A 24,408-nucleotide genomic window follows, 5' to 3' on the forward strand; every position below is an offset into this window, starting at 1 on the left:
AATTCCCTGGAGAAGCCCCTGGACAAGGGGGTGCCAGACACCAGGCAGAGGGTGGCTCCAGGTGCCAGGGCTCGCAGCCATTCAGCACCAGTTCATTCCAAGCTGTTAAAAGCACAGGCTGCACTTGCAAATGGGGCTGCCTGGGGACCTCCATGGACAGGCAGTGTGCTGGGCCCTGGCACACCGAGCCCTTCCTCCCACTCCCCAGTCCAGGATGATGCTCCCATGTTTCCTTTGCCTTGTTACCCCTCTTTGCACCCTTTTTTTCTCAAAGTCCCTGCTGACAAGCCCTCAAGCCCAAAGAGGTCTCCTGACAAAAATCTTTCTTTTCCCTGAATTATCCTCTGAAAGTCAAAGTGGAGATTGTGATTTTGCCCGTGTTTCCATTCTTTGGGGCAGATAGAGCTCACTGTTACTCCCTCTCTTTGGGGGATCTGAGAAAACAGGTCATCATCCCAAAATGAACCATGTCCAGCAAGGTGCACACCTGTGAGCATCAAGCTTGTCCTTTAAGGACATCCTGGATTACTCCTACACACTGCTGTCCCCAGGTTCACCACTGCAGCACAAGTCTCTGCTGGGGACTGTGCTCCTCACAATGAGCCATGGACTGAGGGTCCTGTGCCTGTGCCGGGGGATGCCAAAATTGAGGCATGGGACAGCACCTGCCTTTGCTCCCCACAGCCTGGCCCCCAAATCCATGGTGTGAGACCTCCCTTGCTGGGAGGAAAGGGAAATGCAGCGGCCTCTGTGACCAAGGGAAGGACTGCTGTTGTCTAGACAAAGTGACTAAGGAGGGAAGGGGCCAACTGTTTGTACAGCTTTGGGAAGTGTAAACAGTGCCCACTGTCCCAAGCCCTTCAAAGCAGAGGAATCCGGAGATGGGATGAAAGCACAGGGAAATTCTGGCTGGGTGTCCTAGCAGAGCAGCTCAGGAGAAGGGGACCTCTCCAAGACAAAAACCCCAGCACCTGAGTCATTTCAAACCAGCCCAAGTGAGGAAGGAGGAGCACAGCACGGCTGGCCATGGGCAGGGCTGTGCATGGGCTCTCAGGACTTTCCCAGCTTTGGTTGCTTCTCTCTGCAATCTCAGAACAAGTGTCCTGAAAAGGAAACTGGAGGCCCTGGAAATCCTGCTGTGCCCTGCAGTGAGCTGGTTTGGCCTCTGCTTTTCATTCAGCTCACAAAAGAAAGAGAAAATGCTGTTCAAGAGGTGATTTCCTTTTTCTTTTTTTTTTTTTTTTTTACAACTTTAAATACAGTACTGAGTATAAATTAATCTTACATTAAAAAAAGGCAAAAAAAAATTAAAATAAAATAAAACAAAACCTCACCATATTTACAAACCAAAAGAAACAGATTTTGGAACAGGGTAAGAAAGTGTCTTAAGACTTGAGGGCTTGGGGCTGGAGGGAGGGAGCAATGTGCTGCCTTGGCAGTGGTGTGAGAAGTGCTCTGGGCTTGCAGGAGGTGAGGACTGGCTCCCTCCACAACTTGTAACAGCTCCCAGGCTGTGGCTTTGGCTCCTTTCCCCATCTCCCTCCAAAGCTCTACCCCACAGCAGGCGTGTGTGTGTGAGGGTAGAAGTGCCATGGGATAGCTCTGGGCAGGCATTTTCTTCATGTATGCAGCACCCAGCACAGCACAACCCAAGACCCTGACTCCAAGGTCATGCTGGGAATTCCCATCATGTGGAACAATTCTGCTAATGGTTACTATCACCTGTGCAAAACCAGCCCTTGCCCACACAGTCCTCCTCCCTGCTCAAAGACAGGCAGTGGCCCAGGAGGAACTCTGCAACTGACCCTCCAGTGGTTGTCTGAGTCCTCCTCACTTAGAAGAGCTCATTTCTGTCTCAGACGGCTGCTGCCAGCTGTGAAGACCATCCTCATTACTTTCTCTATACCTACACAGAGCTGTCCACATCGTGGATCAACTTCCAAGATAAGTGGGTTGGGAACATTGGCAGGGAAAGATTAGTGGAGGCATAGAGTGCAGGACATCCAGGGAGGGGTTAAAGACCTCATGGGAATGACATGATTCTGCTTTCAAGACCACAGAGCAGGCAAGGACAGCTCACTGAGATTAAGTCATGCTTCTAAGTTTGGCTGTCCTTGGTTTGTTGTGGTGCCACTTCACCTCCTGCAAGGAAGTTGTGCTGGGATGGGGGGGTTGGTGCAGAGTGAGAGAAAAGGGTAACAAGAAAGAGAGAGACCAGATGATGCCTCTGCCTGCCCCGTCCCCGTCCCTGGCCCTGCAGGCACGTTGCAGTAACCGTGTGCTTTTCTGCCAGCCCCACGAAGCCGATGCACCCACGTGCCTCTGAGCTTCCTGCCACTGGGGAATGAAACCCATTTAAGAACATATATATATATATTTTTATATATGTATGTATAAATACACATACACACGCACACACATGCACACGTATATATCTATATATACACACACACACATATACACACGCACACATCCAGAGTGAATTTAAAAAATAATTTGAGTCCGAGCCTGGAAAGTTGAATTCTCCACCAGCATGTGCAAAGATGGCTCTCCTTGGCAGGGGCCGGGGGCGTGGAGACGATTCTGCCACCTTGTGCTCCTTCCCCATGATCCAAACACCTTCCAGTCAGCACCAGGAGCAGGGGAAAGAGGGAGTGGGGGAATGCATTTGGCTTCTTTGTTTTGTTTCTTTGCTTGTTTGTTCTGTTCCCCGAGATGTTGAATACCTTAGTGGTTTTGGTTTTTCTTTTTAAAAATAAAATATACACACGCACGTTAAAAATATAGATCTGTCCAGGTAGGGTGATGAACGTCCTTAGTGCATTTTCCATCATTGGTCGCCGCTCGCAGTCTGAGATTTGCCTGCTGCCAAAAGGTAGGTCCAACACAAGAGTAGATCTCAGCTGGGCCCTCCCAGCCTTACCAGAAGCATGAGGAAAAGTGAGAATATTCCCCTTCTGGCCTCTGTCCATCTGTTTTTCTCCTTTTCTCGGAAGAAATTGGACCCGCTTTACTTTTCACATTTTCCATCCTGTCCTCTGTAGCAGGGAAGGAATTGTCCTGTTCTCATCGCAAGTTGTGGCTGTTGGCATTCATGGTTTTATTTGTACTTTGTTCTTTTCTCATATGTATATGTGGGTCATCCTTGTCCTTTTGTGTGTGTGTGTGTGTTAAACTTTAAAATTATGCTAATAAATGAAAGGGAGGCTTTGGTGGGAGAAGGTCCACTGATGGAAAGGGAAGCACCAATTGCCGTCTGAATCAGACGTCGAGGCAGATGGACAAAGAGGAAAAGTTATCATTCCAAGGACCCCATGGGGGCTATACAGCAAATATATTAAATAAACCTGCAAGTGAAACAAAACCAGACACAGCATTAGAAAATGTAACCTTTTGCCCCCTGCAACTCCCCTCCTATCCCCTTTTCTCCTCTGGAAATATTTATGCCAAAGAGCCAGATTAGAAGCCTGGGAGGACTTTTGACCTCCTCATTTTTTTTCCCCTGAACAGCTTGAGCCAGAGCTGAGATTTGCATGGGTTTGCATCATTTCTACCCTGGGAACTTTAGGCTGGCCAGGAGAATCCTGGGACAATCAGAGCTAAGCGTGGGAATCCCAGTCTCAAGACACTGCTCAGTGCCCCTTGTCCCCAGCTCCTGAAATGCCATACACGGAAGCCTGGTGTCCCCTCTTCCAGCGTGAGGGGAAGTGAATGTGAAGTGGTGGCCCAGGCTTATTCAAGTGGCTGTAGCAGAGCTGGAACTGCTGAGCTGTGGGCCAGGGCTCTCCCTGTTAAGCTGTGTCACAATCCAGCTCCCACCATTCTGCACCCTGACTACTCTCTCCCTCTTTTCTGCATCTCTTCCTCTCATGGGGAACCAAGGCTTAGCCTCCTTTCCCTTGTACCAGTGAAATTCTTCTGGTGATGAGGGAATTACTCCTGTTTACACAAGTCATGGAGAGAAGAATCAGACCCTGGCCTGACGAAGTCCAGATCTCTTGCCAGAGATTCCAGTTCTCCTTTTCCCTGGTATGACCTTTCTCATGCACATAGGCCTCCCTATAGGAGAGTGATGAACCAAAAGTGTTGCTGCTTTTCAGTCTTTCTGCCAACTCAAGTAAGGAAATAAAAGGAAAAGGGCTCCCTAGAGCAACATTAATTCTCTGTTTTCAATGGAGAACCAACAGAGAAACTAGAACAAGAGTTGCTCCACAGAAGAGATGAATTACCTGGACCCTGAGGGATTTAGGTGTAGGGAGAAGCCAGGCTTGTTCTCTGCCTGAAAGGGAGGCAGAGAAAGGAGAGGGAGGGGCCTGAGAGCAAGGATGGCTGCAGCATGATCATTCCAACTTTGCAAAGAGCCTTAATTCCATAAATAGAATGCACATCTTGGCACCCAACCTAGTTCTGCCTCCTCCTTCAACCCAGGTTTTGTCCTGCAGCAGCCCCACACAGAACGAGTGGCCAGTGGTTGGGAAGGGTCTGAGATGCCATGTCCCAGGAGGACATCTCTCCTGGATGGAAAAGCAGCTCGCTGTTACCTGCCTTGTGCTCTCTCTCCCCTGCCAGCACTTCTATGCTATGAGGATTTCTTTCAGCACTTTCTTATCGTTGACATGCTTGTACTTCTTATGTTTCCTCTTCTGTGCCGGCGGCCGGCGTACTCGCCGCCTCTGTGAGACAGCGGCTGTGGTGAACGCCGGGGACAAGCCTGCCAAAACAGAGGGGAGAGTGTCTGTACAGCCAGGGGCAGACGGCTCCTGTTGAAATATCCTTCTCCACACACTGTCAACAAAGAGCTCTGCAACAGCAGGATCACAAGGCCTCTTTCTGTTCTTCTGTTCCTTGTCCTCTGTTCTACAGAATCTCTGCCCTCTCCCTTTTCCCACCATGCCCTTCCCCTCACCTCTCACCTTCCCCTCCTCCTTTCCCCTCTGTTTCAGCCCCTTCCAGGCAGGCAGACACCCTGGGAAAGGTCTCTCAGCTGGTATAAACCAGCGAAGGCCCTTGGGATTCACTGGAGCTAAGCAGATTGCAAGCAGTGGAGGTCTCTTTTCTCTCTGCCCAGCCCCTCTTCTCACACCTCCCCTCATTCTACCAATGCCAAGATCCTTACGTCTCTGTTCCCGTGGCCCTGGACGGATGTTCCTGGGGGGCGGTCGGAACACGGCTTCACACCGACACTGCACGTGGTCCTCCAAAGGCACGACAACTTTTGTGAATTTTGGCTTCCTCTGGACAAACTCGATCTTGTTCACCTATTTGCAAGAGGAAGACAAGAAAAAGTTTAGTACAGCCACGGCTCCCACTCTGTAAAATTAGTCAGTGTCAGTGCACTTTACTCCTGGCTTTCTTCCTAAAGGGTCAGAAGGTTGCTCACAGAACCCTGTTCAAGCTCAAAACTCAAACTCAAAACTCAAACTCGGACTCAGAGGTGGTGTATATGGGAGATAATTCTGAACGTGGCAGCAGAACAGACCCAGACCAGGCAAGTTTGGATGTCTCTGGTTGGTTCCCCTGATCCTAACCATTGCCAGGGATTAAGCAGGATGACTGGTTGATCAGAGACAGAACATGGAACATGCAGGACATGCCAGCCTATTTTTGACAGATGCAATGGCGGAGACCTGGGGCAACCAGGATAATTCCCACAGAACCTACAGGAAGGGCAAAAGGAGAAGAACTCAGGTCTGAAGCAAGCTAACACAGCCTCACCAGCCCTGCTGAGGCCTGCCTGAATTTGTCTCAAGCTCTTTAATAACTCGCAGGGCTGAAGCCCTCGGCTCTTTATAGGAAAGGCGGCGCTCTGGAAATTCCCCCGGACTCTCCACCAGTGCTGACTCAGAGGGAAGACTCATTGCTCCACATCCCACCACAGGGCACAAGCTTTCTAGGGGGTCCTCCCTCTCCATCAGCAGCCAGGCCTGACCCCACTCAGCTTATCTAACAACTCTGCGGTGCCTGAAGTGCTCCACAAGCTATAAATACTCACTCTGCTGTGCATCTGGGATGGAATTCCTCTAAACCCACTGCCCCCAGCAGCATCCCTCAGCCAGCGCCAAAGCAGCCAGGCTGTTTATCTTTCCTTGAAAGCCCACTCCACACGCTTCAGACCACACGCTGCCTGCTAGACAAACACTTCCAGCCAAACAATAGAGAGACCTCTGTCCTCAAAGAAACCATTTCCAGGTCACTTTTTCAGGCTGGCTTTTGACCTCTCACTTGTTTTTTTCCAGAAAAACAACTCCTGCTCCCCCCCATTTTTTCCTCATTCAGCCTGGCTTTTCTGAGAAAGGAATTTCCTGATGAAAAGGGCTGTGTGTGAATACAATCTCTCCCAGCCAGCCTCTGCTGCCTGCCTGGGGGAGTCTCTTATGGCTCAGGCAGAGGATTAGTATGGGATGAATATTATTTTTAAACAAGCTGTCTAGGAGGAAGCTGTGAGGAGATCACTGGTAGCTGTGAGGGGAGGATCAGAGCAAGAGGTTAGCTGTCAGGTGTCTGCTGGCTGATGGAGCAGGTCAGGAGGTAACTGTGGGCTGAGAAAGAGAAGCTGTTCCAGTGCACATCTTAGAAAGAAGCTGCAGCAGCAGTGGGAGGATGGAGACTGACACTGCAAACCCTCCTGTTTTTGCATCCAAACCAGTTCCCACGATGAAAGCACCCTGTTTCTTCTGCTCTAATACAGCAGACAAGGCCGCCTCGAGCTGCAGGAAGGTCGTGGCATGGAGCTGCAGATGGAGACAGTGCCCTGCAGCTCTGCCTGGGGACAGTCCCCAGCTGCTGGACAGCACAGCCCTTCCAGCAGCTGGCACGGAGTCACCCACGCTTCTGCATGGCCACACAGAGGGCACAGATGGCCGCATGAGCCCAGCCCAGATGGCTTTGGGGCACAGGGGTGGCTCTGGGCGGCAGCAGGGAGCGGCGGGTGCCTCACCTGGACGGGCCGGACGCGGATCTGCGTGGGGCGGCACTGCACGTTGCGGTTGTTGCAGCAGCCGGAGCAGCGCTGCACCTCCACGCAGGGCGGCCACACCACGAAGTTGGCGTTGGTGCTGTCCACCATGGCGCGGGAGATTTCGAACACCACCTCCCGTGTCTTGCACTCCGCCAGGACAGCGGTCTCTGCTGCTGCCAGAGCATCTACGGAGGGACAAGAGAGAAACAGGGTGAAATGGGCTTTGCAGCTGCCACCACCCCGCCACAGCCACCTCTGCTGCAAGTGAAGGGCCCCACATGGCTCTCACGGGCACAAGCACACACCAATGTTCTTTCTCTTTCTCCCACCCCTCTGGTTCTCTCCCTGTACAGAGCCATGCCCTGTGGAGGAAGCCCCAGTACAGTGATGCTTCTCACTGCAGCCCAGACAGCAGGTGACGCTTTAGGGCAAACAAGCACCATCAGGATTTAAGACAGAGCAGTGCACAGAAGTCCAGACTCCCTCTCCTGCCCTCCCAGGGTGAAATACCCTGATCCCACTCCAGGCCCAGACTCTCATTTTTAGGTCTCCACACACACAGGTGCACTATAACCTCCACCCCTACATCTGCATCTCAGACAGATACCTGGAGCACCCATAGCTGCTCACCCACAGCTGCTCCCCAACAATCACAAGGTGCAAGACCCCCAGCTCACCCAGGCTTCGTCGCTCTCGAGACAGGGCCACAGGGCTTTGATCAGGCTGAGATGCATTCAGGCTCAGGCTCGAGCTGTCCTGCTCTGCAGAGAGGAAGACATGACTTAATAGCACCAGGTAGAGGCAGGAGAAGACAGCAGGCACTTGTGCTCAGATCACCAGGCAAAGTGCAGGGACATGGGATAAGCCACGGAGCCAGGACGTCATGCTGGGTGTAAATCCACAAGCAAGGTCACAGCTGTTCTGGGGCACAGACACTCTTTGCTCAGACTAGGCAGCTCAGAGCAACAAGACTATCATGACTGAGGGGACCCTAGTCAGGTCTGGGAGAGGAAAACCCCAGCTCAAGAAAGACAAGGCTCGTGTCAGGACTTTCTAGTGTCAGAGAGGAGTTGCAGAGGGATTCAGATTGGCCATCTGAGACCAGAATAACACCAAGGGGGATCAAAGACCAGATGGGACAAGCAGAACACTTGGTATTAAACACTGAGGTGCCTTGCTGGGGTGGCTTGGGACTGGGAGAGTTGGGAGGTGAGAGGGGGAATGGGTGGTAGGTGGGGTGCTTCCTTTCTCTCTCCTAGCTCACCTCAGGTGCTCTAGGTTAGAGAAGTTTTGTGACAGAAGAACAGAAAAATAAAGTTAAAATTACTTTTCCTCCAGACTACTGGAGAGAGGCAGGATCTGGAGGTGGTTCAGTCGGCGATGGGAGAGGAAGACAGATAGCATTCAGGCCAGCCCTGAGCGGTTCCCTCCCACCCCACTGCTTTTTCCCATAGGAAGTGCTGAATAGAGAAATGCCCATAATCCCCATGGAGCACTCCAACACGCAGCCCCTCCTGAGCTCGGGACAATGGCTGCGCTCGGAGATAGCTCCCACCCAGCCACAGCTCTTTCCTTCTCTAACCTGCTTTAGCAGCTGAAGGAAACTGAATGGACGTCAGCATCCAGGGAGCAATTTTCTTAAAGGGAATTAGGGGCCAATGGAAGATCTCTGTTTATCAGATGTGTGGTGGAGCAGACTTCCCTTACCTATCATGTCCCATTCCTCTTCCTCAGCCCTGCCCTAGCGCAGCCCTCTCATAAAGGGAAGCAGGGACTTTGCTCCCTGCTCAGGTCTCAAGCAGTTGCTGACAGATTTGGGGTGGGTGCACAGAGGCTGCATTCAGAAGGCAGCAATCATCTGCCTGTCAAAGAGCAGTCAACATCTATGTGTGAGGCGGACAGACAGACACCATTTAAAGTGGCTGGAAAGGTGTGATCAGTTCTAGGCACCATTGGTCTCACCCTCAGGCAAACTCCCAAAATGAGAACTGGTGGATCACACTTTAGAATGGCCTGTGGTTCTCTTTGGGCTACAGAAGGTGTCTGCATGACTGGTTTACATGGGCAGCCACTGCTTGGTGGGCAGCCACAGTCAAGGAGACAACTCCCACTGTCCACACTTGTGCTGCTGGGTCTGCAGTAGTGCCCAAGGTCAGGAGAGCACTGTCTCAGCCTCCTGGAGCTGCCTCATTCTGGCTCCTTGTGCAGTCACTGGAGGGAAGCAGCTGTGACACACACAGGGTGCACAGACAGCACAGGGAATGGCTCCAGCCACTTTGGGATTATTTTGCTCACACACTAATTTGCTAATTCCTCACAGGGCAAGAGAATGTCAATGCTCCTCAGTCAGCACCTGGGAACAGATGAGAGCCATGGGGTGAAACAAAGAAACAGCTTCACAGAACCACTTTTTGTTTCCCTGACCAGCCTTTCCTATCTGGCACCTGAAGTGAAACCAGTGACTCAAAGCTCTGCAGCCTTCTCTCATCCCCTGTGCTTCTGGAGCCAACCAGATAAGCCCATTTCATTTCTTAATCATGAGGCTGGTTAATAGCCACGATGGAGATGTATCTATGTATCTGTTCCTTAGACACTGGGCCATGACAGATTGGATGCATCTTCTCAGCTGCTCCTTGCCCACCCCTCCATCCTGTGGCATTTTGTCAAATGAAGATGGGGGCTGCCTTTGGTGCTCAAGTTGAGTTGATGAGAGGAGAGAAACGGGGGCAAAAAAATAGCAACAACTGTTGACTCAAAACAAATCTGTTGAGAACCATGTCCCTCCCTCCTCTAGGTTGTCCTTCTAGACTCTGGATCAGTACTGAAGACATTTGGGGGTGGGGGGACCAGCCTGGGACAATCCAGCAGGGCTAATTTTGGAAGTTGCCCCATTGTGTGGCTCGTGGACAAGGAGGAGGGAGCTGGTGAGGGCAGGGAGCGGCCCTGGCAGTGGTGGGGAGCCTGGTCGCCTCTTTCTAAGACAAACAATAGCTGAACGCAGCTGGTGCCCTCCCCCTCGCTTTCCCCCTGCCCCTCCAGGGCCGTTTTGAAAGGCAGCGGGAATGCTTTTGAGACTGCGCCAGTGGTTGGACTGGCATAGGAAACAAAAGCAGGAAATTCTGTTCCCCCGTAGATAGTGTCTCGGCAAGGATTACAAAGCTCAAAACAGACAAAACACGAGAGAGAAGTCGAGCTGGGGGGGCTGGGGGACGACGGGCGGGAGCAGGGTTAGAATAGAAAGGAATTTGCTCTGAAGAGACCGTTTATAAATAAATTCCTGGGCCAGCCCAGCCGCCGTGGCGCGTGCTCCAGTTCCCACACGTGCCGACCCCTTCACGCTTTGCCGCTCCTGCTGCTCCCTGCAGCCAGCCCTGGCCAAGTGACCCCGAGGCCCTGCAGCCCCCGGAGCTCTTATCTACGGGCAGGAGGTGAAGCGACGCTAGCCTGACTTAGCCCCTGCCCCATAGCTCACCCACGGACACGTGCTCTGCTGCTCTTATCCTAAGGGCCTCTGGGAGCCTTTTGTGGATGCCAAACCTGGAAACCCACTCAGCCTTTTTCTCCTCTGTCACCCTATTTCCACCTCCCATTTTGCGGCCTCCTAAACTGATCCTTGTCCAATTCAAGCCCTGCTGACTGAGCATCTCTCAGGGTGAAGAATGGGGATCTCAGTTCCTTGCACTCACCTTGCTCATCTCCTACCATCTTTAGAAGCCAGTGTCCAGACAGTCAGGAGATCTAAAAAAGCATCTAGTTGCCTCTAACTCCCATAACTTTCAGGGGGACTAAGTCTGTAAAGAGCCAGGTCTTGGCTCCTGAGTGGTTCCTATATTTATAATGAATTCTGTTGATAGTGTGCCCGCTGCAAAACAGAGTATCCCCTCCCAGCCCCCCCTTCCCCCAAAGACTTAATTAAAAATAGAGGAGTGTTTGGTGAAGAGGAGATTTACCTACGGAGTCTATCCGCAGGGCACGCTGGAGGTCACTGATGGAGCGCACTGAGCTGCCACCCAAAATCTCATAAATGTCTTCGGGTATGGGGTCCCCCTGCCAGACAACAAAAACAAAAGAAGGGGAGAAACAAGCATTAGAGAGATGATCTGCAAGTCTGGCTGTGTCAAGGAGCAAGAGCAGAGAATCAAGCACGAGGAAAACACGACAGAACCAGTGAAATGCAAAGGTGTGTTGTCTTGCGTTGGCTTTGAAACCTTGAGGGCTTTATACCTCATGAAGACATGAACGTGAAACCTAGGCAAAAGCAAGAGAGACCCTCTTTCTGCCTCTTACAAAGCTGTCAGGACACTAAAAAAGTCCAAAAAGGCTGTGCAGCAGAGCCCTGGACACTATGCAAGCAGCCAGCAAGGCTTCCTTCTCCGGTGGTGTATGGCTTCTCCAGGTGGCTTCTCATTCCTGCTGCCTGCAGTAAAGGCGTTTTAACAGACTTCCCTTACACTATCAGATAAAACATTCCTAATATTTCCCTCCGTTATGAAACTCCTTCACGGGCTTTGTCAGTTATCGTGTGCGTGTGCGTGTGCGAGCGCGTGTGTTTTCAAACCACAGAGGCCCAATAATATACATCATTTGCATACTCTTTTTTAAGGAAAAAAAAAGGCAGGGGGTGGAGATGAAGATTGACCTTGGCGGCTGAGGCTGCCCCAGCATGAGCCCGCGGTGAAATGACAAAAGCTGCAGGGAGGTGATGGGCTGAGGAGCTGATTTGGAGGAAGAAACATATGGGAGTTTGGATGTCATTGCACACCAGCACGAAAAAGCCTTAAGTGAGCAGGGGTAGCAACATCAGACGGGGGGCCAAATACAGAGTTTGAGCAGGCAGGTGCAATGCCATCAGTCTCTTGGGAATTTTACTCTGGCACTAGGCTAGAGCGGGCCCCAGTGACAGCACTTAATAAGAGTACAAAGGAGGGGTGTGGGAAAGCAAGTGCTGATTAAAACATACTTCCAAAAGACTGGAAAAAGAGACAGAGGAAAGGACTGGCCGAAGTGTTTGCTTAGCTCCCAGCTCTCTTCATTCAGGGCTACTCAAGCGGAAAAGCTGCTCTTTCAGCCGGGTGCTGGACGGTGTCTGAGGCACAGCCCTCCACATGTCCCTGTAACTGAGAGGAGAGCTTGGCTTCTGTGCCTGTGAAGCGCAGGGATTTTCCTGCAGGGTTTTATGGACAGTTGGTGGCATGTGTGTGGTCCTCCTACTGTACAGCTATTCCCTCCCTGCCTGTGTTCAGTGCAGAACATTTTCCTTCCGTTTGCAGCAGAGAAAAGCCACCAGGCAGGTGGCTAAACGTTGGCTTTAAACCTTGAGGGCTTTGGCTCAAACCTGCAGCCACTTTTGGATGGCTGCTTGAGCCTGGCACTCTCTCACACGTGCCTGTCCTTGGCCACCCACCGTTTGCTTCCATAGTAGGACTACAGGAGTGCTCCCTCCTCAGCCCTGCTAGACCACCCTCTAATACTACAACTTCAACTGGGAGGCAGTGATGCGAAGGTTGCTGCAGCCCAAGGAGGTTCAGAAACCTCCTGAAGAGATCTGCAGAGCAGACAGCACCCATGTCCTAAACCTCTCACAGCCAGATCCACCAGACAGCTTCAGTCAGACCGAGCTTTCCTGCCCCGCTCCATCCCTGTCACTGCCACATCTCACCACAGATCTGGCTGTCTGCCTGCAGCAAAAAGCAGATATTACATCCCCAGGCATTACTTCCTCAGTCTCTGAGGGTGGGGGAAGCAGCATCAGTGATGAATGCACAGCGAGAGAGAGACTTGTATAATTCAGGGATCACTGAATAGCTGTGAAATGAAGATGCCTTCTGACATCTCCTGCTGCGTGAGGAAGAGAGGGACCAACAGCCCGGTGCTGGAGAGGCTCTGCAGCACTTCCCTGCCTTGTGCCACACACATTTACTGGAAGAAGGATGATTTGCAATTCCCAGTACTTGCAGTCAGAGCTCAGTGCTGGGTGGTGAAATTGCAGGCTTTCAATGTTTGCACCTGTCAGCCAAATGCGTTTGTGTACAAATGCTGCTCTGCACGGATGCCTCTGGACCTTCCTGACACTTAATACATGTAGGAAATGGAACTTTATTTTAAACTCTGGCACTTGCTGGGGGGAGAGCGTGGGCAGGTGTTACGAGACTCAGACTTTGGAAGCGAGCTGGGAGGTGTCACCTTGCTAACTGAGCAGGAGGAACAGATATGAATCAGGGCTTGAAAACGCAGGCCCTCAGGAGCCGTGCTTCTGGTGACTGCCTGTAGCAATAAGCTCCACTCCCTGCTCACGGCAGCAGTTTTAGATGCCAATTTTGTCTTGTTGCAGATACTACCAGCATGGCTATGGTGTAACACCAGCCCACACGGCTCATAATCCTGTCCTCCTCCCCCATCACTGTAAGGCAACTCTGCCAGTGACAACTGCAAGCCTGTGAAGCTCCTTACCTTACCCTTGTAAACCAAGGCCAAGGCTGGCCAAAGAGCAGCAGCAAACCTGAGCTGCATGCCTTGTCCTCGCTCCCTCTGGGGTCTGCCACAGGGAACAGCCATGCCTCTGGCCCCCGCCCCAGCCCTGTGCCTGCGAGGCTCTGAGAGGGAGCGCTGCACACGCCCGGGCTGGGGCACTTGTGGGATGAGACACAGGGAAGCAGAGGTCCATCAATCACCTCCACCTAATCCCATGGGGTCAGGAGGCAGAGGAGCATTGGGAGAGGTGGGATCCCCGAGAGACCCGCCCAAGCAGCTGGTGCTTTTCCTGCTCAGCAGCTCCTCTGGAGTTATTTGTCTAACACAGGTTAACAATCTCCTTTTTTAACTGCGCGGCAGATCAAAGAAGACTTTTGTCTCAATGGACTCTTGGCTGGCTGTCAAGTGCCCCAAGGCCTGGCCTCGTATTCCTGCGAGGCCCTGAATTCTTAGAAGAAAGTTTGCTCTTCCCTCCCTCCTCCTGCTCCCCAGTTCCTGACTCTGACTCTCCCCTGAGTCGCAAGGGCACCCCCCAATCTGCCCATCCCCTGGCAGGGACGTTCACTTCCCTCTCTTGTGCTGCTTGCTGGTGCTTGAGGGGCCAGGGCACATCTGACAAAGGCAGCAGAGCAGCTGCTTGCCTGCACTGTGGCTGCTGCATTGGGGCCTCTCAGCACATCAGCTTTGCTCCCCTCCTCCCAGATGTCCAGCAGCACTGTTTGGTCACTGCAAATAAGTGCAGGTGCAGCAGTTCCCCCGTTCCCGCTCCCCACACATGCACTTTCCCCAAACCTGTCTCCTCCCTAGCCCCACCACCTCTTGCTCTGGAGTTTTTTCCCAAGTTATGCTTTTGAGCACCAGGGATGCTGAAAGGTCCCCTTGCCATCAGAAGCTGCCAAGCTGGTGCAGGGAATAGGCAGTGTTGTGGTCTGCACCCTCTGGTGAGGGTTTCTCAGTCTTGCCTGAAGGTGTGACTCCTGCTAGGTACAGAGGAGGAGGAGGAAGCAAAGATTGTGCAAGCAGCAGGGAAGGCAGCCCCTCAGGGCCCAAAGAAATCAGACAAGGATACACCTGAGGGGAGGACTCCTCCAGCTCCTTTTTCCAAGCTGGTGTGACTGCACACAGAAGGACAGAATGGCGTCAGCAGCACCAGTTTGTGAAGGGCAGGGAAGCACCCTCCTATTCACTCCTCTGCCCAGGAGAGGAGAACTTTCTGAGCACCACCACACCGACCATGGCAAGGGATCTTGGCAGCAGGGTCTCGAGTGATCAGCCAGGCAAAAACCCCAAACAAACAGCATTTTTTAATTCCCTCTGAAGCTGATGTTTGGACCCTGAGGGGAAACTCCACCGCATTCCCTGGCAGAGGGCAAGACCAGCAGCACCTGCCACCAGCACTCCCCCGGCACAGGGCTTCCACCCTTCCAGCACCACTCCTGGCTACAGGGGGACCCTGACAAACGCCAGCCAGAGCACTCTGCAGCAGCTACAACCCTCTTCACATGAGCCCCTTCCACTTGGAGTCACGACTTATGGTTTCCCCCCTTAAAATAATCAAACAACGCTTGATCTAGTCCGTGTTCCTAAAATACAGCCGGACCTACCCACCCTTTTTCCATTTCAAGGGGGACTCCACTGCTCGTCCACACTCCCCCCACAGCTCCCCTGCGAGGGCTGGAGGCATTTCCACCCCCGGGGCCGGCTGTGTACCAGCAGCACTGGAAGGAGCGCAAGAGCCCTGTCATTCCCTCCTGCTGCTGCACATCAGCTGACAGTGAGAGGGAGGCAGGGACGCTCGCCTGGCTCCTTCCACAAGCTCACCCCAGACGTGTCATCCATCCCAGCTTCCACTGCTTTGTCCTTGTCACTGCCTCGTGCTAGGAAGACTAGGGAAGACCGCGGGAGCCTTGCAGCAGGAAGATGCAATAGGGAGCTGGGTCGAGGCTATAAGCAAGGGGCCAGCCGCACCCCATTCCTTGGGAATTCCAGAAAGCGCTGCCAATGGGGCTTCACCCCGGCACAACCACGGCTGGCTCAGCCCAGCTCTGTAAATGTTGCAAGGCAACTATTACAGCCCCCGGGGCAAATGCAAATGGGTTTAGCATCCTCGCTTCCCAACTGGCAAATACCTTCCCGCTGAGGCTTGTACTCCCTCCGGCTGGAAGAGCTCCAGGGCCCTCCAGCTCCAGATGGGTGTGATCAAAGCGGGAGAGGGACTCAGGAGGCTCCATCTCTTTGCTCAGGGCCTCTGCTGATCTGGGGAGCTAGTGCTCCTCATGCACTTTCTGTGGCATGGCTGGGGAGGAGCTGCAAGCCCCTTTCCGAGGATAACTCTGGTTCAGCAGCCTGGTGGGAGCTGTGCTGTCTGTGCCTGGTGCAGAGGGTGCAACACACTGCCCTCAAAGTAACTGTGAGCACTGGCTGCAGCCTGAAGCATCTACTCAAGCAGAAACGTTCTTGCTTCTCCTGTCATGCAGTGACAAATATCACAATTCCTCCCATGAAACCTCGGGCCAGAATTACCAAACTCTAACTCTTCTAGGCTGTCATAGAGCTGTGCAGTATTTCAGTCTGATTATGGCAACTGAGGAACAGCTCCTTGGGATAAGACACTTCCATCTTCACCCTTCCCCAGTGCCAACCCTAGCTGATGTTTCATGCTGCATGGGAGAAAGAGGTCTGTGCCATCCACAGAGGAAATACCATCCTCTGCCCGAAACAAGCCTGACCAGAGCTGGGTAGCCCACAGCTCAAACTGCTTCCTTTTGTGGCTGTGGCAAGGGCAAAATGGGCCCACAGCGAGGTGACGTGATGCTCTGCCCCCAACCTCCTCTTTGCCATCTCACGAGGGGTACACCCACTTAGCCTGCCCAAAAATGAGGAAGGAAAAGAGAAAAATGATGCAAAGAAGGGAAAGTTTTGGTGGAAGGATATTTCCTGCCCCTGACAATCAAGCTGCAGATCCAACCCACAGTTTTGCCATCTTGGGTAGAGCTAAAGTGGGAACCGAGTGCTGTGTGGGAATGTCAGGGGCTTTCTGATCCCCTCAATCTGCATGCAATCCGATGATGAAATGTGACGGCAGAGGCCAAAGGATTTGGGAGTTTGGGCCTCCTTTTCCTCAATCAGGGCTGAGGATGAGGCTTCAATTTCCACATAGGGAAACCAAAGTGGGTTGGGGTGTTTGTTCAAATCCACCACCCGGCCCTTACCTTCTGCTCAGCTTCTTCCTGAGCAGCACATTCAGGACTGCTGGGCACGATGTCTGTGTGACTGTGGAAGCCCAGCAGACACCCACCTCCTGCCCCTTCCCCCAGCTGGGCACACACCTTGCTGAATAACCCTGCCACTCGGTGCCGTGCCTCTGCTCACACGGTCCCCTTCCTTCCCCTTTCCAAAGCCCCACGCCCTTTCTCCACTGCCCCCCGGCAATGCCGGGGTGGATTTCACACTGTGCATTATTCCAGAGGCATCAAGAGGGCCCCGGTCCCCGCTGTACCCGCACTGCCATGGTGCCAAAATCGCGGGGTGGGGTGAGAGGCGGGAAGGAGGGCACTCACCCCGGGGTGACAGCCCCGGGCGAGGCAGGGCAGGAAGGTTCCCCGGGGCTCGCCAGCAGCATCCCTGCTCCCACATTGACCGGGGCCGATTCAGCCTGATACCCCTGTCCCTGCCGCCGGGGGCAGACACGGGGGTGGGTGGATTCCCAGGCGAGCCCCCCTTGGCGGGCCTGTCCCAACGGGAGTGCCCGCTCCAAGGGGTGCCCGCTCCAGAGAGGTGTTCGCTCCAGAGGGGGGTGCCCACTCCACAGGGGGTGTTTGCTCCAGAGGGGTGTCCGCTCCAGAGGGGGTGTTTGCTCCAGAGGGGTGTCCGCTCCAGAGGGGATGTTCACTCCAGAGGGGGGTGCCCGCTCCAGAGGGGTGCCCGCTCCACAGGGGGTGCCCGCTCCACAGGGGTGCCCGCTCCACAGGGGTGCCCGCTCCACAGGGGGTGCCCGCTCCACAGGGGTGCCCGCGGCAGCGGGCGCTGCCCTCCGGAGGGGCGGCGGTCGCTGCCCGCCATTAGCGCGGCCGGTTGCCGCCGCAGCCCTTCCCGCGGACCGCGCCCCGGGCTCCGCGCCCCCGCCGCTCCCCGGCTGCGCCCGCCGCACCTGCGGGCCGGAGCCGCCGCCGCCGGCGCTCCCCCAGCGCGGGGCTGGCAGCTCGGCAGCACCGCCCGCTGCCCACGGCGGAAACTCACCTCCATGCGGGCCAGGGGCAGCGAGAGGATGAACGCGAAGACCACGCCGAAATTCATCCCGACTCCAGGCCCCGCCGGCTGCGGGCACATGGACGGCGAGCCCCGGCAGGGAAGCGCTTCCCGCAGACAGCCCCGCGGCCGCCCGGCCTCAGGCATCGAGGGCGCTGCGCGTTCCCATGTCCCCTGCGAGCCGGGAGGAGGTGGGAGAGCCGCGGGAGCCCTTGGAGGAGGACGTGGAGGTGCCGGTGGTGCTGGTGGTGAGGGGAGACAGAAGTAATTCTCGGCGACTCGCCTGCCTCTGCGCTATCTCATAAGCCCGGTGGGAAAAAAATGCAGTCCCTAGGAATTATACACATCCAGAGTCTGGGTCCCCCTTGGCGCAAGGGATGCTTCAATGGTGCCTTTGGCTAGGTGGTCCACATGCTATTCTTCCTCTTGGTTTTCTTCCCTTTTAAAAAAAAAAATGTGTACCTGTAAAAGCTTTTACGTGCAGGTAACAATGTCTCAATGTTCTTAGAAGAAGGTGCACAGAATAGTAACTAAACGGAAAAAAAACTTTTCCAAAGTTTGGAGTGAAATCCAAAAAATGAAATCTTCTTCCTTAAGTTGTCCTCTTCTTAAAATGCTCCTTTCCTTCCTTTTTGCCACTTGCTTTTTAGAGAAAAGTTGCCAGCGTGCCCTGAATTTCTTCCCTTTACATTAGATTCTGGCTCGGGTGCCTTCTCGTTCCAGGAGTTGGCTTGGAGGCAAGGTTTGCTTTGGGTTTGGAGACAGGTGAGAGCGAATGTTTTTGCTCTGGGTTGTGAGTGTGTGTTTGTGTGCGTGCGCTGAGCCTTGACAAGCCTCAAAGTGGAGCCACTGGTGCTGCCTCCCGCACTCTGTTGCAGCAAGAAAGGAAAAACAAAAAAAAAAAAAAAAGGCAGAAAAGGTAAAATTGCAGGAGGGGCGAGTGAGCCGACGGGTCTTTATTTTCTGCGAGCTGCAAGAGAGACTAAGCTGGCACTCGGGGCTGCTCCTTTTATGAAGGAGAGGAGATGGGTGGAGCATAACTTGCCATCCTCCTCTTTGGCTGGGTATCAAGGAACAAATCTAGCGAGGGAGTAGCAGTTCATTCTGACAAAATAAAAAGTGTGTTCATTTAAATGATAAATTAATTAAAAATGACTAATGCTGCAGCAACCTGTATAATGTGGCTTTAATATCGCGTGAGGAATGGGGACAGAAATTCCTGCCTCCTCGGCAAGAGATAAGAAGAGAGGAGTTCCCGGCACGGTAGTTTGTTATTTTTTTTGGCCCCAGGTTCTCGCTGTTTCAGTCTGGAGCCCATTCCTCTGAGCTCCACTCGCTGCCTTCCCTGCCCTGCTACACCACTAGCTCCAGGGAGAGAGATGACTTTAATATCTCACATCTCTTTGTGTGCAGGGGAAAAAAAAGGAGCCAGAGAAATTTACACGTTGCTATAAGACAATCTGGTGTTGCTCGTGGCACCCGGAGGTATTTTGCTGCATGATTATCTCCACGATGTAATAAACATCTGAAGGGAAATTAAGCCAGCAGATATTTGCTGTGGGGGGAGAGGGATGGGGAGGGGAAGGCTGCTAACAGGTGAGTTCAAGAAAGAGTCATATCCTATTGAAAAAACACCCTCTCACGTACACAGGAGCGCTCTCCCGGCGCCGACTAGCACACTCCAGGCACGAGCAGGAGGGATCTCTGCTCTGCACCATCTTTGTGCAGGCTCGTATCCACCGAGACATTCCTGCACCGTCATGCACCGCAGGCGCTCGCTCTGAATCCCAAGCATCCCCCCTGCCTTTCCTATGCTACGCACACGCTCCTGCTCGAGCCGTGCATGCACAGCTATGTGCAAATTTTGTCTCATTCACACATCCCTGGGCATCCATGTGTTCTCCTTCACTCTCCCCCTCTCCCTTCCCTTCTCACATACATACACCCACTGGCAAACCAGTGGCCTCATCTCACAGCATCACACATGCTCCCTCAGGCTCTCTGGGTGCCTGTGAGTCTCCTGCAGCCAAGCCTCCCCAAAACACACGGTCTCGCACCAGCACTCCAAAAGGGCCCGAGCGCAGGAGGAGCAGACCTTGAAACTGAGCAGCAGGCAGCCCCCCAAATGCTCTCTGCAGCAGGCACCTGACAGCACACCCCAGCTTGGCCAGCTATGCCCCTGAACCTGGTTTTTGTCTCGTGGATGTGGGTGTTGGTCAGGAAGCACAGGGACACAAGGAATACTGGGGGTCTTCCATAAATAGCCTGGGTCCTCTGGGGCAGCATGTCAAGGGGCTCTTGGGTCACAAGGATTATCTTCATTCACCCCAACCCAGAAAAAGAGTGGGCAGATATCTCCCCAGTTGGGGAGCTGGTCAGAGCCGTGTCAGCTCCAAAGCCCAGGCCATGTGAGGTGCCTGAGTGCAGGGATAAGGAGGGTCCTGGGAGTCCCTCAAACCGAATCTCAAGTGGCTCAGTTCCAATATTGGAGCTCAAGGAGGAGGAAGTAGAAATGCAAGGCATACCTTTGCTCATTTCCACCGTCAGAGACCTTAACAAGACTTTATCTTAGATGCTCCGGCCATGATAGCCCTGTCCCACCCCAAATTCCTCAGGACGCTCTTAGAATTCTCCTCATTCTCCATCCTGGCCTGCCAGCAGCGTACCAGCCATTTCAAGTGATGATAATTTGGCTCTAACCCCCCAGTGGGGTGGAACTGCAACCCTGATGTCTGCCTGGGTGCTGAAACACCTTTTGAAATCTGTAGAGGGCTTCAAAAAAGAGTTTTAAAGGGCCTTCAGTCCATCTCACCTCTTTCCAAATGGCACCAGCCAAAGAAATGCTGCAGCCTTGGGCTCCTTGGCAGTCAGCAGGGGGAAAGGTGAGGATTTGAGTAGTCCTTCTGTGTCTGTAGAGGGCTCTGGGGACAGCTGGCTCCTGAATGCCCATGACCCCGTCAGGTATTTAAGGTTCCCAAGGGGTCAGTGGAGGCCCAGGTGCCTTTTGAGGATCTCTGCCCTCAAACAAGCTGGGGTGGCTCCACCAGCCCGGTGCCACCTGTGCGGGGAGTCCCCCATGCTGCAGTGGCTTCCTGGCCAGGACAGAACAGCCTGCGTGTGGGAGGGCTGATCAAATTCCTCAGCAGCGAGAGATACTGCTGCCAGAGAGGAGAAGGTCTCAGCAGAAAGCTAGCAGGGACTGCTGCAAATTTCTTGCTTGGTAGCAGCAAGAGCTGCTGCAGGGCCTGATTTTCGGGGAGATATGGTGTGCTTTTTTTTTTTTTTTTTTGAATATCCGGCTCTATTACATGCTAGATGCGATAGAAATAGTTATTTATTTTCATGTGGATGATGCTGGGCAGTTTTTAGAAGCTCAACATCAGAAACAAAAAGCTAATCCCTGTAGAACCTCCAGACAGCAAGGAAGAGGATGTTTGGAATTTGACTAATCATCTACCTATGACCCTGCCTGGAAATAGAGCAAAGTGATACTCAAGCTGCTCAGGCTTCAGCAGTTTTTCTGTTTTTAAGACAGGGAGAGATTTTTCTCTAGTGATGTCTTTAAACTGGGTGGGTCGGTCTCACTGGCACTGAGTTTGACAGGGGTGCATGCACCTAAAACTGCTGTGCCTTGAGCCTGCTGGGGGCTCCCTTGATTCTCTTACTTCTGTGGAATTAGTTTGAGATGTGTCCCTCAAACCCCTAAAACTAATGGGGATAACTGGATCTCCCTCTCACCTGGCCTGTGGGGCTATTGGTGTGCCAGATATCACAGGTTAAGGTTTGAAGCCACCATGGCATATATTGGGAAGGTATTTTGAGGCCACATGAAGCATCTGGACCATAAAAATGTCCCATCAGAGCACCACGACTTGACAAAATGTGGTTGCAACTGCGCTAGCTGGCAATGGCCCCACAGACAAACCACAACAAAACAAGATTTCCTAAGAGCCTGCACCAGGATTTCTTATTAAAACACTTTCCCCACCACTACAGCTCTCAAGCCTGCAAACAGCTGAACTCATCTCCCTGGTTATGCTGTTATCACCAGGGAGGAGAGCCACACGTGTCTGAGGACAATGGGCAGTTCCTTGCTGCAAGGCTGCTCTCCCCTCATCTCGTGTTGATGGAAAAAACGATCATCCTAGCCACCATCCACAGCAGCATGGAGTGAGGGGTGATTTTTTTTTTTTTAATTTATTGCCTTTTTTTCAGAGAGGGCAGGTAGAGAATTATGAAACAGCAGGAAGAAAAACAGGGCTTACAATGGAAAGCAAGACTCAGTCTGAACAGCTGAGGTGTCTCAGCCTCTCCATGATGAGTCCTATTTTGAAAACAATCAATGGAAAGAAATTAGGAGGTGTTGACAGCCAACGTGTAGTCAGCCCGCCCACTCAGGGTATCTGACTGAGGTGCTGCTGCTGCTCGGGTGCCGGGGTTCGGGAGGAGGATGAGCAATCCCTGCGCCCACGCCCTGGGGCTGCCGGTGCAGCCGTCAATGGAGGGGAGACGCAAAGGAGGCACCTGGAGCGAGTTTTACACCTCGTTTACACCCGAGATCCGCTCTGTGGGCGAGTGTTGGTGGTACGCACAGCCCCGGCTGAGCGGGGTTTGTCCCGGCTGTCTCAGGGGACAGGGACGGGGTTGCTGCGCCCTGCTCATGCTGTGTCACACAGCGTTTGCCCCAGAGGGGCTGACACGAGAGCTGCCCCGACCTCCCTGAGCAAGGACCGAGCTCGGTTTAATGGAGGAAGAAGGAGGAAAGGAGAAGAGAGGCCAAAGGAAGGAGAATGAGACGGGCACGGAGCTCGGTGCTTGTATTTGGGGCTGGAGAAAGGCAGAGCCTCAGGGTACCCAGGGCTTGCATAATTTGCCTTCCCGCCCCTGGCACTGGCAGGGAAAATGCTTTCCAAGGATGAGTAAAACCCTGACAGAGCCAGCGGCTCCAGGGGAAAGGGAAGGTGTCACCTGGGACCTGCCAGGCTTTCCCCGGGAACCACCCCCTCTGCCTGTCTCTCCGTCAGAGGGATTCCCCCAGCCCCTCACCACCTCCCTCATCTCACCCATCCCTGGCAGGAACCTGGCAGAGAGGAAAGGATGGGGAAGGGATACGAGCATGCAGACAGATGCAGAGGGCAGAGCCCAGCCCCTGACAACGGCAGAGGGGAGAGGGCTCCTGTCGGCTGTGCCTTCCTGCCCCGGGCTTTGGGATGAAGGAGAAGGCGAAGGCATTTCACATCTCTGCGGATGTGCAGCTCGAGCAGGATTCAAAGAGAAAAGGCAAGGCTGGGGGGCACTGATTTCCCAGCACTTTCCCGTGTGCACACACGTTCCTGCATCAAGTGGGGAGGAGGGGATGCTGCCTTCTCTGATCATGCTGCCATATATTTCTCCCCCCACCCCAACCCCCAAGTTTAGGGTAGAAGGGAACAATTTCCTTACACTGGCAACCATCCATTATGTCTATGGATCTGCTCCCCACCCCATTCCCCCTCTCTTTCCTGTTTTGATGAAAGGAAAAAATGTTCTGCTTTCCTTCTTTATTTTTCCAGACTGGTGAATAGCACTCGAAAGGAATTTCTCTCCCTGCCCCCTTCCCCTCTCCCAGTATAATAAATACATACGTATGTGTGTGTGTGAATACGCCACACATCGCAGGTCATCTGTTGTTTTTCAAAAGGCATTTACTATTTTTGTTTCCAAATTGATTAGGTGGGCAGCGGTCCCCCTTTCCACTGGCACCACCCCAAACACTGTTTCCCCTGCCCTCGCCCTCTGCCACTCACCGTGTCCCCATCCTTTGCCCCCGGGTCCGCAGCGAGCGGCGGTGGCGGTGGCAGCAGCGAGAAGGAAGCTTTGCTGAGCTGGAGTAAAAATAGCCCCAGCAGTTACTCAGCTCAGAACGTAACATGACTCATGTGAAACGAAGATGAGGGTCGAAAACCAAAAGCAAGCAGCTCTCCCCCCCCGGCCCCTGCCACCTGCTGCTGCTGCTCACGTCACAGAGCAAAACCCGCTCAGAGTGCTCCTGGCTGGGGGTCAGGGCATCAGCCAGGGCGGAAAGCCCCGCTCGTGCTACCTGCAAGAGCTGGTCCTCTCGCCTGCACCCAGCTGGTGGTGCTGACACCAGCAGCAGGCGGGTTTGGTGATGCTGCAGCCGACTTTCAGCTCATTTAACCTCCCTTGGAGCTGCAGGCCCTGAGCAAAGCTGACATCCCACAGACACAGTGGGACCAAACACCCTGCAGCAGTACCCTTGTACCAGCAGCACAAGTGCAGCCAGACACCCCAGTTTGCTGTGCCTGCTGTGGCCTGAGCCTGGAGAGAGCAGCGAGGTCATGCCCACCCTGCACCCACCCCTGGCACTGTGGGGGACAGCAGCGAGGTCATGCCCACCCTGCACCCACCCCTGGCACCAGGCAGGGTGCCCCCATGCCATTCCCTGTGGGGGACAGCTTGCCCCCGGTTTTGGGTGGGTGGGAGAGCAGCAGGCCTGGCCTGGCAGGAGGTAGGCCGCGCTATCTTCTGGCCTGTGTAATAAAGGAGGGAGTTTAAAAATAGCCCTTGAGCTGCAGTGCCGGAAAGGCAGCGAGACGTATAGAGAGGGTGTGTGTTTATCCTACACGCCCTGGGCCCGAGCCCGCTGCCACGGGAGCTGCCCCAAAGCACAGGCACCGCTCACTGCTCATGGCTGCCCGCCTGGCCTGGCAGTGTGGGGCTGGGGGCAGCCC

At 53.7% G+C, this 24,408-nt stretch overlaps 1 protein-coding gene across 3 annotated transcripts; it reads right to left on the minus strand.

Annotated features, from left to right (window-relative positions):
* Positions 1-1,264: 1,264 nt before the first annotated feature.
* Positions 1,265-23,532, minus strand: PDGFB (platelet derived growth factor subunit B). Of its 3 annotated transcripts, XM_058022539.1 has the most exons (8): positions 23,464-23,532; positions 17,669-18,546; positions 10,909-11,005; positions 7,636-7,719; positions 6,938-7,143; positions 5,117-5,258; positions 4,542-4,711; positions 1,265-3,347 (listed from the first exon to the last, which is right to left on the minus strand). In XM_058022539.1, exons 2-7 carry the CDS (start codon positions 17,822-17,824, stop codon positions 4,575-4,577), a joined length of 822 nt encoding a protein of 273 aa, XP_057878522.1. In that variant the 5' UTR covers positions 17,825-18,546; positions 23,464-23,532; the 3' UTR covers positions 1,265-3,347; positions 4,542-4,574. The 3 variants fall into 3 exon arrangements, with proteins under 3 accessions (XP_057878522.1, XP_057878523.1, XP_057878521.1); XM_058022540.1 differs by lacking the exon at positions 23,464-23,532 and having other exon boundaries at positions 4,546-4,711; positions 17,669-18,641; XM_058022538.1 differs by lacking the exon at positions 23,464-23,532 and having other exon boundaries at positions 17,669-18,641.
* Positions 23,533-24,408: the final 876 nt, after the last annotated feature.

The sequence above is a fragment of the Melospiza georgiana genome, chromosome 4 (genome assembly GCF_028018845.1).
Source record: "Melospiza georgiana isolate bMelGeo1 chromosome 4, bMelGeo1.pri, whole genome shotgun sequence".
Classification (NCBI taxonomy): domain Eukaryota; kingdom Metazoa; phylum Chordata; class Aves; order Passeriformes; family Passerellidae; genus Melospiza; species Melospiza georgiana.